Below are 16,573 nucleotides of genomic sequence, written 5' to 3'. Positions count from 1 at the left end.
CCTGATCCAAGTGATTTTTCAATTGATTTCTGCAATAGTTCCTCTAAGCCAAAAAGCTTCTTCCGATGTCTGACAAATACATGTTGTCATGCAGTAATGTTGCTAACAAAGAAAGCAAACTCATGACTCTCTAGGTGTTTAGTGTAGTTTTCCATCAGAAGGGACTTTTAAATTAGAATGGAAAGCAGTTCTCTTCTGCAGAATTTGGTTGGTGAAAAGAGCATTTTCTTTTATCTGTATCTGAATGGTCAATGACAGGGACTTCCAATCTGGAAGAGCAGGACAGAACTCTTGTTACGGGTTTTTTTAAATACTCAAGTACTCATTACCTGCTATTATCTTACCTTCATATAGCTGTACCTGAACTTATATTAGTATGATGTGCTGAATATATGAAAAAGAGACTAATGTTGCTCTTTGTATTGATTTTGTTAAATATACAGTTACCTGTCTTTTGTTTTTCTGTATGAAAGTGATCACAGTGGGAAAGTGCAACTACTCACTTTCAATGGCCTTTCATACTAATTTGTAAACAACATTTACCTTTAAACATGTGAATTTGTTTTAATTACTTATTTAAATAAAACATAAGTAATTTCATAAGTGCATTTATTTACACAAATTGGGCAAGAAAGATCATTAGACTTAAATCCTTCTTGTTGGACTGTGATCACAAAGGCAGAATTGTATTTCAGATAAGTAAAAAAAAGTGTTTCTTAAATCTTAATGTAACTTCTAAAAATAAGTCTTGATCCTAAATTGGTTTTGTATATTGTTGTCTGTATAGTTTTCTTATATGGGGCTATAGATGGTGGCTCAGTACAGCCTAACTTAGAGTTGTTACTGTTAGCCAGTAAAGAAAGCAACTGAACAGGACTAAGCTGCTTGGGATGTCATGTTTGTTGTTCCAAAACAGGGTCTCTTTACCCGGTGTGCAATAACCCAATCTGCTAACAGAGTGAGCCAGCAACACCTGTCCTTTAACACAAGGTTACTTTTATACACAAAAAAATGCAAAGTTACCTTATCTCCAAGTATACTGATATCATTTGTCTGTGTGATGGGTTACCTAGTTCTTCACTTCCGCTTCAAGTGGTAGCACTTCTGCTTTTCACTAGACTTGTTCAGGGGGTGGGGGTGCTTTTTTGAGTATGTGGTCCTTCCAGCCTGAGATGGGGAATTTAGTATGCTAAGGAAGTGAGTTCACAGTAAGTTTAATTAACTGTTTTCTGTTACCTGTTTTACTTATGGTTTAGGATGCAAGGCATTAGTGGTTAGTATCTTTCCTTCAGCTCTTCATCATGCTAACATAAGTTCTGAAAAAACATCCCCTTCCCTTGGGCATGCTGACCTGTCTTTGGACATCATGCTGTCCTGCCATCTGTTCTCTGAGACTGACAATGTTTGTGGTTAATTTAGTATTGGTGTCGTGCACCCTCTGAATTTTCAGCAAACTGTAGGATAGCCTGAAGAATTGCGGAATAATATGTTCAGTTTAAAAGGAAGATGTGTTAGTTTGAAAAATGAAAATAATGTCTAATGTGAGAAAAAATATTTTACTTTATTGCTAACAATTACTGTAATGCATCCCTTTTGCAAGCCAAAAGCTCTCTGAAGGAGACTAAAGAAGATTACATTCACTGTGAAGGTATTTCTTCAGTTTCTAATACATGCTGAGATTAATAAGCCCCACATCTCTACCCTTCTTAGTGTTGTCTGTGCAAGACTGTCTGCTCAGATATTTGAAATAACATTGAGTTAGAACTAAAAATATATGGTTTTCTTTGAGGCTCTAAATTTTGTGTATGTCTGAATGGTATTGATTCAGGTCTTTAAAGAAGGGAAATTGTCTTTGCTTTACTGCTAACTTTGTCTAAGTGATCTATAAAATGACAGAGTCAATGTAACAGTTGTATTCAAACAGCATGCAAAAGAAGATTGAAAGGTTTTTCTACTAAAAAACCCCCCAAAAATATCTTCACTTGTCATGCGGACAAATAAATACAGCAGTGCAACAGCTGAAGTTGTTACGGAGGAGGAACCAGACTCCTGAAGCAGCTGAGGACACACTGAATCATGAACTACAGGAAGCTGAAGAGGGAGAAGAATGGTCCTAATGTAATCTCCTGTGAGAGAGATGATGCTTTTGTTGTACTTACGTGAAGGGAAAGGGCAAGGGAGAGAGATATTAACATTATGTTGAAGTTACACAGTAGGAATTAATAAATACTAGCAACGGTAGCTGTTCAGAACAGCATGCTTTATTTTGAGATTTAGTAGAGAGATTGCTCTTAAAGAAGCTTTACTAAGTGATACATTGTGAAAGGGCCTCTTATTCATAATAAGTTTGGAGGCTTGTAAGATCAAACTGACTTTCAGTGTCATCAGATTTTCTTTGTTTTGGTAGTTGTTAGTACTGTAGAAAGATGTATTTCTTTGGCAGAAAACACACGGCACCTGCAAAGTTTATCTGTCTGCAAGCTTTGTAACAGCTCAATTGTTTCTGACATTTACCTTAGTGAGAGCAGACTATAAGAGCATTCCATACTGACACAAATCTTCTAATTATTTTTGCATTTGTGTTGGAGTGATGACAAGAAAGGAGAGGTTCTTCCAGTCTAGTTTTTTTGGTAGTATATGGCACAGTTTTAAAATTTGAAGTCTTTGCTCAAGTACTTGAAACAATATTCACGTGATTTCAATGCCTTCCTAGGTATCAACCTGTTTAATCAAAACATGCATAATTAGAGTACAATGTTAATTCTGGTATCTTGGTTCAAAGAAGCTACTGCCACAAAGGCTCATTAGTACTTCCTGTGCATACTCCTCCTTCTTGTACCTTTCTTTTAATTAATACTATTTCAGACATTGTTTTTGTTTGAAAATCATAGAATCAGACTGGTTTGGGCTGGAAGGGACCTTAAAGATCATCTAGTTCAAGCTCCCCTGCCATGCAAAGGGACACCTCCCACTAGATCAGGTTGCTCCAAGCCCGATCCAACCTGGCCTTGAACGCTTCCAGGGATGGTGCATCCACAGCTTCCCTGGGCAACCTGTGCCAGTGTCTCAACACCCTGATGGTGAATTATTTATTCCTCTCGTCTAACCTAAATCTCACCTCTTCCAGTTTAAAGCCATTTCCTCTTGTCCTGTTGCTATGTGCCCTTGTCAGAAGTCTCTCCCCAGCTTTCCTGTAGCACTTTGAGGCATTGGAAGGTGCTCTTAAGGTCTTCCCGGAACCTTCTCTTCTCTAGGCTGAACACCCCAACTCCCTCAGCCTGTTTCCAGAGTTCTGGAGAACCTCTGCTGTGGTCATTTTCTTTGCCTTCCTCTGCACTCACTCCATAACAGTATAATGCTCCGAACAACTGGTCAGTCAGGAAGGTTCTTGTCACCATTTGTATTGTCATTTTAACATTAATTTAAGAGCAAGTTTAACTGACTGTGTTGGTGAAGAAGCGAGTGTCTATGAAAGCAGTGTTTGGAAAACTGGATTCAATTTCAGTCCACCTTTTCAACTGGTAGAGCTGGAAAGTGCAATCATGCTCTGAAGCTATGATTGCTTGCCTCTTTGGTTTTCCATGCTTCACAGTGGATTCTGGTCTGTTTATTAATTTAGCTCTGCTTCTAGTAAACTGTACCATCTTTTATTGTGGGAGGAAGCAGGCGTGTGGATTGATTATTCTCATTATTACTAATGCAAATGTTTAGCTCATTTTAGTTGCCAGGGTTCTTTCTTTCATCTGTGAACATGTCCATACTTACAAATAGAAATTTTATTTGACACAATGATCTCCACTGAACATGTTTGTTAGAAACTGACTGGAGATAGATTTCCATAAGAAATGTAATATATGAGTGGGAAGTAGACCTCATGTAAAATACATTACCTTTTTTGGGCCCTACTGTCATATTAGTAACTACTTAGACCTGCTTACAGTTCTGGTATATTTGGCTTTCTGATTCTTATTTGAAATCTGGTGAAATGACCTTCTATCTTGCCACTCACTAAGAGAACAGTATGCTTACAATGTGAATGGAAAGATTATAGCTATGTTCCTGAAAGTAATAGCTCTAAAAACTGACCTGTTATGTAAATCTTTAGCTGCAGAAATTACTGTTTTGTTTAATAACAGCGAGACTGGTGAGTTCAGTATAGTGTAACAATCAGTAGGCAGTGCTGATGCTTCTGCTATCTAAGTCTAGAGATACCACTAGCACTTTGCATTGACAGATACAGAGTAAATTAAATTCAAAAAACATTTTCTTATAAATATCAGCTAAACAGCTGTTGGTATAAGGCCTTCCTACAAGCTGTTTCAGAATTGATTACTATGATTCTAAATACTCTGTTTGTTTGTTATTCTTAATTTTCTGGCTGTTATTTTTGCTGGTAGCACTGTTATGCTGTCATGTATATACATTTCAGAAAAAAAATTGGAATTCACACCTGGAGATAAGTTTTCTAACTGAAGGATAAGGTAAAGACTACAACTTGGAAATTAGTGGGCAGTTACCTAAATGTGCAGTACTACTAAATTAAAGCTGGTCTAGAAAATGCGTTTCCTCTGTGGGACGCTTTAAAGAAAATTTTCAAAATTGTTCTTTTGATATATATTTTTCACTAGAAAAGTATGAGGAAAGATATCTGGAAAGTGCCCCTCTTGCACAACAGCAGAAGATGAAAGCAGAGCATGAATGGGAAGAGAATAAATGAATGTTTTCTCTCAGGAAAAAATGAAAATTTTGTATCAGGAAAAAATTAAAAATTTTGAATATGACACTTTACTAAAAACTAATTCAGGAGAAAACAGGCTTCTTTTTTTTTCCCCAAGTGCTAACTGGTTGACTGAGGTTATACTGAAGTTGATAGATGGAGTTTCAACATTAATAACTGGGGGATTTTTATGCAGGCTGGAATGATGCACGTCTCTCTCTTGAATAGCAGTTTGCCTTGAGGTGGAAACAGCATAAATTTTCCTTAATGTTAAGTGTGTTTAACCTTCATTTTTCAGTGGGATCACTGAGAAGTTTTTCTCCTTGTGATTCTACTTTGATTTTATAAATAACCTATAGCTAGAAACCATTGTCTAGAAGGAAGTCTGATTTAACTGCAGTTTCATTTTCACACTTCTCTTTTCCTGTTCTCTCCCAGAAGGTATTACACTCAATAATCTGCAGATGAGAGCAATTTCCTGACCAGCAATTGGCTAGTGTGATAGTACTTTCTTTCCCTTGAAATAATTGATCCAAATGGCTTGGTCTTTGTGAGTTTTTAGGAGTCTAACTCTTTTGATGAAAAATACATATCAAAGATGCAAAATAACCCTGCAAATCAAAATACTATATGCTCTTCGAAATTATCTTCTTGAATGAAGTCTGCTAAAAACCTGTAGAACATGTTGTATGTAGCATGTTTTCTGATAGCTATAATCTTACAACAATGCTTGGGATTTTGAGCTGATAAAGCAAAAAAAATCATAGTAAGAAACCTAGATTAACATACATGGCCATTTCTGTGGCTCCTTCAGTTTCAGGGATTTTGTTATGTATATATAGATGTGTACAGATCTTTGCTTGTTTATAGAAACCTGAAAAGACACACACATTAAAAATGGTTGGTTACTTAGAACCTCAATTAGTTCAAGTACTTCTCAAACCATACAGTGATTGAGATGGTAGAAATTTGGAAGCAAACTTGACAATATATGGGGAAAATGATGCAGGAAAGGGCTTTTCTCATGCTGTTTCTCTGTTTGCCAGCTCTGAACGTCATCGCATCTGATGTTATATACTGAAGTCGTACGTGTACACAATGATGTTAAGCCAGCAAACATGAAAACAAGGAAATAGCACGAGAAAGCCCTTTGTCCTGTCTCTGATTGCCGAAGAAATTTATCGTCTGATCTCCAGAGGGGTTTGGAAGTGACGATGAACTGTTCAAGATGCCCTACTGAAAGGTATCAAGGGCAAGAATTTTTTAAAAAGAAAGACAAATTTTAGTACTTTGTGCTATAGTGTTCTATAATGTAGTTTTGCTAAGAAAAAAGTAATGTGACCCATCTTTCTTCACAGTTTGCAGTTATGGTAAAACTATTTTGCTTGTAAACATCTTCTTGTCCCAGATTTTTTAATTTATTTTAGTTGAAACAATTAGGATTTTTGTTTTTATAAATATATTAAAAGGGAGCAATAAATTTTATTCATACATTAAAAGGAGGATGTAAAGTTCTTTATACTCCCTGCATTTAAAAAAGAATCATTGTAACTCATAGCACCATTGTACATGTTAAGAATTAAGTGTTACTTATATCTATTCCATAATATTTTTTAATGATGCTATTGCTGCTATGGATCATAAAATCACTGCTTCCTCGTTTTATAGGCACAATAGTAGTAGTGAAAAATGAGTACTTCCTGCTTTCTTATGCACATTTTATGATGAATGATCATCTCTTAAATAACTGAAAGGTACTCACTTGACTTTTAAAAATAAAAGTTAATTTGCATTTTGCTTGCTGAGATGTCTAACAGGTGCCATACTTTTAACCTTATGAAATACTTTTAATTTGAAAAAGTCATTAATCCAATCGCTTGCTTTCAAGTGTGATAAAATTGGAGATAGCATACATACTGTTTTTACTGTTAGCCAGCACATGCTGAAAAATTGGCCTACTGTTGTTTTATTTCTCAAATTATTGCCCTAAATAGTTTATGGGGTTTTTTTCAGTTTGTGTTGTTTTTTTACATTATTATTTACTATTTAGCACAAATTATTTAAAAAATAAAGTTTGGCTATCGTAGCTTTGTTAGCAGGTTGGGTGCAAGTTCTTGTATATTACCTCACATTTTAGAGAGAAATGCTTAATATGTATCATCTATAATACTAGGCTTTGGTATGCAATGCCAATCTCTTAGGAAGCAAAGGAGTATAAAGAACCCTGTTTTCTGCACTTACTATGAAGACATGTAATATTAGTTTGCTAGAATATAATTAAATACAGCACTGCTTTTAACTGGGATGTATACAATATATATATAACTTTATTTTAAAGAAAAAGTTATTAATGACTCATGAATTAGACTACAACATGGAGTTCTTACACATTACTGTATGTTTGATGTAAAGGTATTTATAGGCTTGTACTTAATATTCACGTTGCCTCAGTTCTTGGACTGAAGAATGTCTGTCATGACTGTTGCCTATAGTTTCCTCCACATTTGCTATCTGGCTCTTAAAAAATGTGTATTTGGGTATTGATCTGTAAAATAAATTCTATTAATAATGAAGTACGTATTGTAATTTAACATATTGTATTGCATAATTATAGGTATGATTGTTACAGAAATTTTTCCATTTCTGATAGTGAAATAATTTTCTTAAGAGGTTTATGTATCTTTAGGACAGTTTTGCTATTCCTGTTAATCATACCCTTGCAGCACTTATTCTTCAAGCTAAAAACCCAACAGTTTCAGTGGTTAGACATACAATGATATTATTGACTCACTCCCACAATTCCGCCAGTTGCTTTGAGGTGAAAGTTAGTTCCTAATGTAGTAAGGAATTTATCCAATAAGTATTTATTAGTGTAATAAACATGGTCCTGCCTATTACTGTTAATTTGTTTAAAGAACTCATAGGTGGGTGATGGAAAGTATTTCAAGATACTTGTTAAGAGTAATAACCTTTTGGCCTAGTAGAGTTGTTTGTCAGGAAGATTATAGGATTTCACAGACTCTCAGTTTCTGGTTTTTATTTGTTTTTTGAATCGTCATTTTGCTGTTTTTATGATGAATAGGTTGGATTTCCTTGATGAGAACTCATGTACATAAAATTAATCTTCAGTGAAGGAAAGCACCAAATAATTTGAGTGCCTCCATTGAAACTTTTTTCTTTTTTTCAAGGATTATTCAATTGAGATACTGGAGTAGGTTAATCTAATCTAACTTCAAGAATGTAATTTAATAATTTTTAGTGGACATATAGTTGCCCTCAGTTTTTTCTCTAGTAGTGAAAAGGTGCAGACATACTTTAGCAGGTTATTTTGATTTTAGGACTGCATGCACTCTAGAAGTGCCTGGTTTCTTACAATGAGTATGAAAAGAACCTTTGATAAGTACCTTCTAATTTAAATGTGCCAGTTATGTGCTTGCAGAGAAAAATATTTTTCATTAAATTCCTAGCCTGGATTGATTTTAGCTGAAGGTTGAGTTTCTTCCTAGTATTTCAGTGGTCATATCATTCTAGGCTGTCAATAAAAATAATTATAGAAGAATCTAGGATGATTTTAAACTTCAAAAGATTTACCTATGGTTGGATTATTGGTCTAATTCAGTCGTCTCCTGTCTTCAGTTCTTTCATGAGTCACCACAGCCAAATATAATAACCCACCAAATGCACTAGGGGAAAACCAGTAACCTCTTAAGTGGTTCAGTTTAATGTGTTTTCACTGTTTCAGTCTTTGTTTTCTTACATCTAAATATCACTTAAAAAAAAATATTCTTCTCTAGACTGGCATAAGATTTGCTCAGAGAGCTCATTTCTTGTTGGTGGTTCAACAGCTTAATGAAAGTCTCGTGAAAGCCTGATATGTACTGACCAAATGTGAATCTCTGCTATATATAAATTATATACTTTTCAATGATGTGAAGGCTAAATGGAGGCCAGTCAAAAATTCTGTATGTTTTGTTTAAATAATTATTAGCACCCTGAGTCAGAGGTAGGTGTGTCAAAACTAACTCTGTTTCTCAAATGTTTCCACCAACAGAAATACTATTTTCTGACTGCATAAAAGTCAGAATACATTAAGAGCAAAAATCATGCAGTTGACTAAATCCTGATTTTGACATTGAAAAAATCACTGTATTTACTTACAAAGTATGATTGAAATTCCAAAGTTACTTTATTGTACTTTAGACTGTAGTTATTATTAGTCACCATCATCTCAGTAAGATTTCAAGAGTCATCCTTTGATCTGGTGCACATTGCCACCTCTATCACCAGTGCAGACAGATCTGTATCTACAAATAAAGTCCTAGAGTTTGCTTAGTTACTGTTCAATATGTGGCTCAGCAACAAGAATAGTTCTTTATTTATTGCTAGCTTTACAGAGTAAATTAATCACATGGCTGCTTTTAGCCCTACAATGCCAGCAGCCAAAGGTAGCACTCAGACTTGCTGTTCTGCATCCAGTGTTGTGTTGTCAATGCCTGGGTTTCATACAGATGTGTCTACCAAAGCTTAGTGCCACTTGATCAAAATGTCCCCTGCTACCATCTGAGTCACTCCAAGGAAAAGCTATGGCACACCATCTGCAGTTTGTATGAAAGCTGCCTATTTTATCATAAAATATGTTGAACTTTGGAGGGTGTCTTTGCATTTAATGGAGTGAAGGACTGCAGAAGGGCAGTAGGGTGCTGTCAGGAAAAAAGCTGATTTGTGATGTAAATAGAATTATTTTATAACAAACTATAATGCTGCAGGGTTTTTTGGTTACACATTTTCAGTGATTTCCCATTTTACCATACAACATATATTTATGGTATATCCTGCTCTTAAGTATTATTTGTAAAATCTTTTTAACAAATCTTTTTAATATATATTTTTGCTTTCATACTGAATTACTGAACACTGTTCCTTTTTATGTCTTATTTAGCTATTTCTAAAATAAATTTTGTTTGAAGTTTATATTTGTATACCTTCTGGAGAAGCACTTTTTAAATACACCTCTGATTTGTTTGCTTACTGCATGCACACCATCAAATCTATACATAAGCTGATCTTTTTTACAGTGGTTAAGATTTATAATAATAAAATAGCTTTTCTTTGATATACACTTATCACATATTCCATTAGCAAAGTTTGTAGGCAGTATATATAACATAAGGTAGATGCCTGCTGATCTTAGTACCCAGTATATCTTCATATAAATCATAGAATATTTTAAAATTAAAAAAAAATAATTAGATCTTCGAGTCTAACTGATAACCTAGTACTGGTGAGTCCAGCACTAAACCATGTCCCTGAAAGATCAAGCAGTTAGGTTTTCACTTTTAACACATCATTTTGAGACCTGGAAAGGCTGATCTTCTCTATTGAAAGTGTATTGAGTTCTCAGTATCTTGGTGACTCTTTATAACTTGGAGGTTAGGATACAATATAAGTACAGTTCTGAATTTCAGTTCTTTCACTATTTCATTTCTACTCATTCTAGTACTGTCTCCCACTATTCTCAAATATTATCTTTTTCTATTATATAGACTCGTTCTCTGAAATCTTGCCACTGAAAATGTAATGAAAATGACATTTCTGTATTCCTTCAAATTGTCTCTGCTTATTGAATAAATACACATGTAAATTAAATTTAGTTATTTATATTTGTACAATGGATAGTAAGTTAAGTGTGTTATCAGGAATTTTTCAGGGGTACTACTGTTTTTCTGCAATCTTTTAATTAGGTTTTATTAATTTGTATTTGTTTTTTGGTTTTATGGAAGGTTTTCATTAAAGCTCAAATAACTTATTTCCAATAAAAACTGAATGATGATACCAAAGATGTGAGGTTTGATTTCCCATTGCTGAATTGCAGCTAAGAATTATGAGCTGAATTCCAGTCTGTTTTCTCAGCATAGTTTTCATGCTTTCTTGCTGAGTTGTCCATGGATATCAGAGGGATAAACTGCCTTCTGCTTATGTTCTGTTTCCCTCTGGGCTAGGGTGTTACCTTTGTTCTTGATATGATCACCAGGGTCTGACATGAAATTTTAATCTCAGACCTTTCCTCAAAAGAGTTCTTATTTTCTAGGTACTACAAGTACTTCTCTTTAATCTGTGTATGAACAGCAAATAAGCTGCAGATATGTATACATACAGACACTAGTATTTCTCTGAAGGAGTCCAGTCATAGACTTCACCTCACTTCCTAGACCAATATGTAAATGGGCTGATTCTTCCTGTCACCCTCTTCTAATAAAAAGAAAACAGGACAAATTCTGGTCTTATCCATGCACTAGTGTTTGTCTGGTTAAGATAAGCAAATGATCCACAGATGCAAATACTTCAAATAGGTGAAAGGGTTTTGGAACCTCCTTTCTTTTGAACTTTTAGACTATTTAAATAATTGGAATCCGAGATCTGACTTGAATTTAAGGGGCTATTTTGGCTGACATACATGTGATATGGTGGTTTTGGTTTTGGGGGAGTAAACACTCATTTTGTATTTTCCAGCAGATTTGTTAATAATGTAATTTTTACTGTCTTAAGATTTAAGGTCTAGGTAAGCATCTTAAACTATTTGAGAGAAACCAATAGAGCATGACAGAAGTATTCATTCTTGCTTCCCAGTTAAATGAAAAATACCTCAACTTTTCAGTGTTGTGTATCTTTTGTGATTGTCTGTTAAACCAAGTTGCCAGAGTCTATAGACAAGGTCATGATCATGTGCAGGATCTAGGTGGTGTTAGGATAGCAAAGAATGAGAGAAAATAAAGGTCTTGTTAGTGTATAACTTGTATTGTGGTAAGATAGCTCTACTGAAATCTGAAGTACTTTTCTATTTTGAATAAATATACTTGTAAACAAAACTTCAGGATGGGGAGAAAACATTGGATTATGTTCTCAAGCTTAGCAGAAAGAAGGCAGGAGTTTCTACAGTTTTCTGAGATGTTGATTGTTAGTGATTTCAAAGTTACAAGCCAATCCCACTACAATTTGTAGAAGAAACGTTCTTCCTGACTCAGGTTAAACTCAGAACTCAGTGGGAGCTGCCACTAAGAGCTGCTGCCACTTTTAAAGGTGTTCTTCATACTGTTATTAGGAGCAGTGAGCAGCATTGTACAGTCCAAGCTGAGTCAGTTTGATAGTATTTTTTCAGAGCTGAGTGGGAACAATGGGTTTAACAGAAATCCTACAAGAAAATCCTGTTTTCCTTCCTCAAGATAGCAGTAAGCTACTCTTCCAAATATGAACATCTAATACTATTCAGACGTATATCCATTAGACACACTCAAATTAAAAAATAGCTTCTAAGTAGATTTTCATTCTTCACACTAAGCATTTACCTTTTAAACTCTTATTTTCTACAATGTAGGGCTGTAGAAATTTAAATATGCCCAAAAAAAGAAGGTAATTTTCTACGACTTTTAAAATGCTCTTTTTCTGTAAGGGAATGATCTAAGATATTTCTTGCTGTTAGTAGCATCAGTTAATACTTCTTGAATGGCCCAAAACACATTTTTATTTCAACCTAGCAGAATGACATTGTGACTAAATTAAAAAGAGATAGGTAAATAGATTAGTTTTTACTTACACATAGGGCAATGATCAAACATACTTATTTTTATAACATTACGCTTTAGGATTCCTTCAAAATTACTAACTCAAAAGGTGATAACTTCTAAGTATATTCTTTGACCATTATATGACCGAAGTTGTGAAATAATACTTGGTAAGTGATCTTTGCTGATTCAGTTCCCTTTTTCACCAGGTTTTTGTAAGACCACTTCTGCGCATTACTCCTTTGTCCAGCTTCCTGACTCAAGTTACTTCATATTCTGTTCATCAAATACTATCTTCCTTCTTTCATGGTTTAAAAGAATAACTGTATGGTCTAAGATGAGATTCTTGTTTTCTGGTCTCTAATTGAGGATTTAGGGTTGTCTTAATTATATGTTTGCCTATTTTTATTTAAATATGTTGTAACTATGGTTTTTCTGCAACAGTTGATACATGTCGACTTTTGGCCAGAGCACCATTATAATAACCAAAGGAATTAGTATCAGGTGTATAAGTTTTCTTTAACAGTGTATTATGACCATTTAGGTTGTGTTGGTGAGTCATAGAATATAGGTCTTTGTTATATCAGAGTTCTTAAAGATTGCAGATCATGGAATCATAGAATAATTCAGGTTCAGAGTGCTTATGGAAGGCAACAAGAACAATCATGTGCTCAAAGCTAGGCTAATTTAGATCAGTTGACACTGGACATTGTTTGGTTCATGTCTGAGCATCTTCTGAGGATGGACATTCCAAAACCTTTCTCAAAATCTACTTGATGTTTGACTACCCCATGGTGAAAAATTTTTCCTTGTCTTAATTGGTAAGTTTTCCTTTGGGAAAACTGAACCACTTCACTTGAGGAAGCTGCAGGATAAGTTCTTCTCTTAGTTGCACTTTTGTCTGTATTTCCATCTTCCCCTTCACTTCTAGATGTTGAGCAGTCTTCAGCTGTCTCATCATACTTCACCAAACATGTCTTAATGTTTTCCAGTGTCCACATCTGTTGCATTCTTTCTGTTCTAATGCAGATGGTGCTGTGTTACATCACTTTCTTCTGTGTCACTCCATAGTATTGCTAATACAGAACCCATGAATATGATTTTAAACTAATACTGAAAACCAAGCATGTCAGGGAGAATTTGACTCTTTGCCATGTCAGTACTTTTTCTTGAAAGTACTTTTTCTTGAAAGTAAGTACTTTTCCTTGAAAGTAAGTACTTTTTCTTGAAACTACTTTTTCCTATTCAGCTAAGTATTGGGATCCTATAGGAATCCCCAAGGATATTCTTAGAACTCTGAGATTGATGCGTTCTTCTGTCAGTGCAAATGTATTTCTGGATACACAGGTATATATGTAGGTGTCTTAAGGGATATCAGAATCTTCATCGCTTTTTATGGATCCACTATTTATATGTATAAACTTCTAAATGAATTAATTTACTTACAGATGTAAATATTTTAAATATATCTATTTGCATTTTCAGAGAAAAGCATAGTGTTTTCTGCTCACTTGTTTGGCTCAAACTTTTGTTTTTATTTTATAAATACTTTGGGAGTTTTCATGTGCATTCCATCTGGTTCTACTAGTGTAAGTGATAAGTTGACATAATCATGATTGTTTTACTTACAGTGTAATGACTGCATCAAACCTTTTCAGAAACTATATATGAAAGTTGGATATTAAAAGCAGATAGAAATGACAGAAAAATACTGTCAGTAGCAGTTAAATAAGGCAAATGGAATTGGAAAGAAATATTATTTTTTTTCTGTATACAAAGTGTACGGTGGGGCGATTATCTGTTCACTTTTAGCTACCAAGCATGATTTATTAGTTATAATAATCTTGTTTTGAAACAGTGAACACAGATAAGACAGCATGTGCACAGTTGTGTGAGGGTTCCAACATCTGTCCTGATAATCTTTTTCCTGGAAGTCTTGTTGGAATTAGGAAAGGGCAACATGAGTTCTGAAATGGATATGAAAGAAACAGAGTAAATGGGGGGTGGGAGGGATTGGAAGGCAAGATTTCATTATTTCATTGCCCCTTTTTAACACATTAACTGCTTGAACTGTTTGTTTTTATGATTCCAGATGGTAGCAAGATGCATAAATGAATAAAGTGAAATAGAACAAACCAAATGCTTGGCTGCTGTTCAAGAGCAGCTAATGCTAAGCTTTATTAAATTCACATGAGGACATGATAACTGTGGAACTTCACAGAATTAACTGCAATAATCTGTTTCATGGAGAGCATCATTCTTCTTGAGATAGGTGGGAGAATCTTAAAATTTTATCATGGAAAAAAACAAAGCCCATTTGGTATTTTAGTTTTCAGAGGGCGTTGAAATCTGAATTGAATTCTTGAGTGAAATCTGTCTCTGTACCACAAACAGAATCAGCCTGCACAGTCCAGTTTAACAAATCCAAAGTTTTAAACATTTGTTCTTCCTCAGAGGCAAAGTAGAGAATACTTCAGAGAAAGTTAGTGTATTGTGTTAGAACTCTTCCCTGTGTCATATGAAGTCCTTTTAGGAATAAGTGTGTATATATTTAAAAAGAGGTGAATGTATTACATTTTAAAATTATAGTAGACATACTAATTTATATGTAAATAGGAAAAAAATACAAAGCTGACTAAACCAAGTATTTTGGATTATGTTTTGAAGGGTATAATTCACAATATTGATGCCTTTTTTGTGACCATAGAGCATTTTTTTGTTTCTGCTATTGAATGGCTGTCTCTAAGTCAGTATTTCTCCGACACTTAATGTCACGTAATGAAATTAGCTTTAATAAAAACTTGCTTCTTAAAAATATGCTATTTTTCTCTTATTTCTCTTCATTGAAACTGCAAAATTACTGCTCAGAATTTCTGATAAAAGAGTAAAAATGTTTTCCTCAAAAACACTGAAGTACATTTCCTGCCAACACTTACAGGATGTATTTTGTTAAATTGTCCATTTAAATATAATTTCTTCAAATTGAATTTCATTCTTAAAGCTGCATTTGTAAACCATATCTCTGTATTTAAAAAAAAAGGAAAGAGAAAATGCAAAATCCCAGAGCTAAGTGACTCAGAGCACTCAAATCTGTTGAGGAGCTCATCAAGGAAAAGCAAAGGAAGGAATAAATCTGGTGTTACATTCTCTTTACATTTCCTTGGCTATGTTAGTCCAGGATGGTCCCTGTGCAATACCTTCTGTACCAGATGAAAAAAGGTCATTGCATGGGTGCAGATGGATCAATTGGAGAATCTACACAGCACTTCATAGTATCTGGGAATCCTCAGAGGAGGTTTCCTTCAGTGGACAGCTAAGCTATTTACTGAGCTTTATTTCAATAGAACAAGAGTAGCCTGACTTAATATTGACCTAGTTTTTAGTTGCATGTCGTAATGCATTTACACTCTGTAATGACTTAACTGTTTTTCCCATTTGCTTGCATAGAAAAGGGAAGCAAATAAGCAACAGTGTACTGATCTCTGAAAATATATCCCATGGAGAGATAATTGTCACAGCCAGAATTCAGTCTCTTGAGTAGTAGTGCAACAGTGCAAAAGCCAAAGAAACTAAAGTGTCTTTGTCTTATGGAAAATGATACATTATCAACATGACTCTGTTAATTGCAAGGCTTTCTCATAAATTAAATGAAAACTGCTGAAGGCTGCACAGGGACAATGTGCAGGGAAGATCACTATACTGTCCCCTGGATAGTGAGCATCTGCTATGAGTACTGAACTTCACAGTGTTTACTAAACTTCGTAGTCAGAGAAATTAAGAAACAGGTGACATTGTTTATCCAGTCCTGCAAATCTTGGTATTTACACAACTGATGGCTCCTGTAAAGTAATTTACTCCCACTCAATGTGTTAACAACATGAATCAGGAGAAGAGATGAAATGAAATTCCTTTTAAGGAAAGCTTCATATGTGTCTTTATAAGATTTTCTGTTTCAAAGGTCAAGAAGATTTTTACACAATGACATAGCCTAAAAGGTAACTCTAATATGACAACTTGAATATCTCTAAATGTATTTTTCCCCCTCTCTTTTCCTTTTTTGGTGGGGTGTTATTTTGCTGGTTTGCTTGTGGTTTTTTTTTGGTTGGTTGGCTTTGTTGTGTGCGAGTTTTTTTGATGCTTGAGGGTTCTTTCCCAAGTACTGAATGTGTTACACAGCCCACATTTTATTTTTCTTTTTACTCGAGACTGTACATAAAGCTTTTTATAGCTCTCTGGCCATTTGGCCAAATTCAGCACAATATCTTGAAATTATTAAGTACAGGATCAGTGCAAATGT

The 16,573-nt window shown here is 34.6% G+C and overlaps 1 protein-coding gene across 1 annotated transcript in view; it reads left to right on the top strand.

The window, feature by feature from the left end:
• Positions 1 to 6,359, top strand: part of PCDH11X (protocadherin 11 X-linked) — a 29,739-nt gene extending 23,380 nt beyond the window's left edge. Inside the window, exon 3 of the mRNA XM_009997169.1 lies at positions 5,764 to 6,359. Coding sequence (XP_009995471.1) covers positions 5,764 to 5,769 — 6 coding nt within the window. The 3' untranslated portion in view covers positions 5,770 to 6,359. The remainder of the gene's footprint in view (positions 1 to 5,763) is intronic.
• Positions 6,360 to 16,573: the final 10,214 nt, after the last annotated feature.

The sequence above is a fragment of the Chaetura pelagica genome, unplaced genomic scaffold (genome assembly GCF_000747805.2).
Source record: "Chaetura pelagica isolate M959 unplaced genomic scaffold, ChaPel_1.0 scaffold344, whole genome shotgun sequence".
NCBI classification, from domain to species: domain Eukaryota; kingdom Metazoa; phylum Chordata; class Aves; order Apodiformes; family Apodidae; genus Chaetura; species Chaetura pelagica.
Note: the sequence above shows the minus strand (reverse complement) of the source record. Positions and strands in the feature narration are given on the sequence as shown.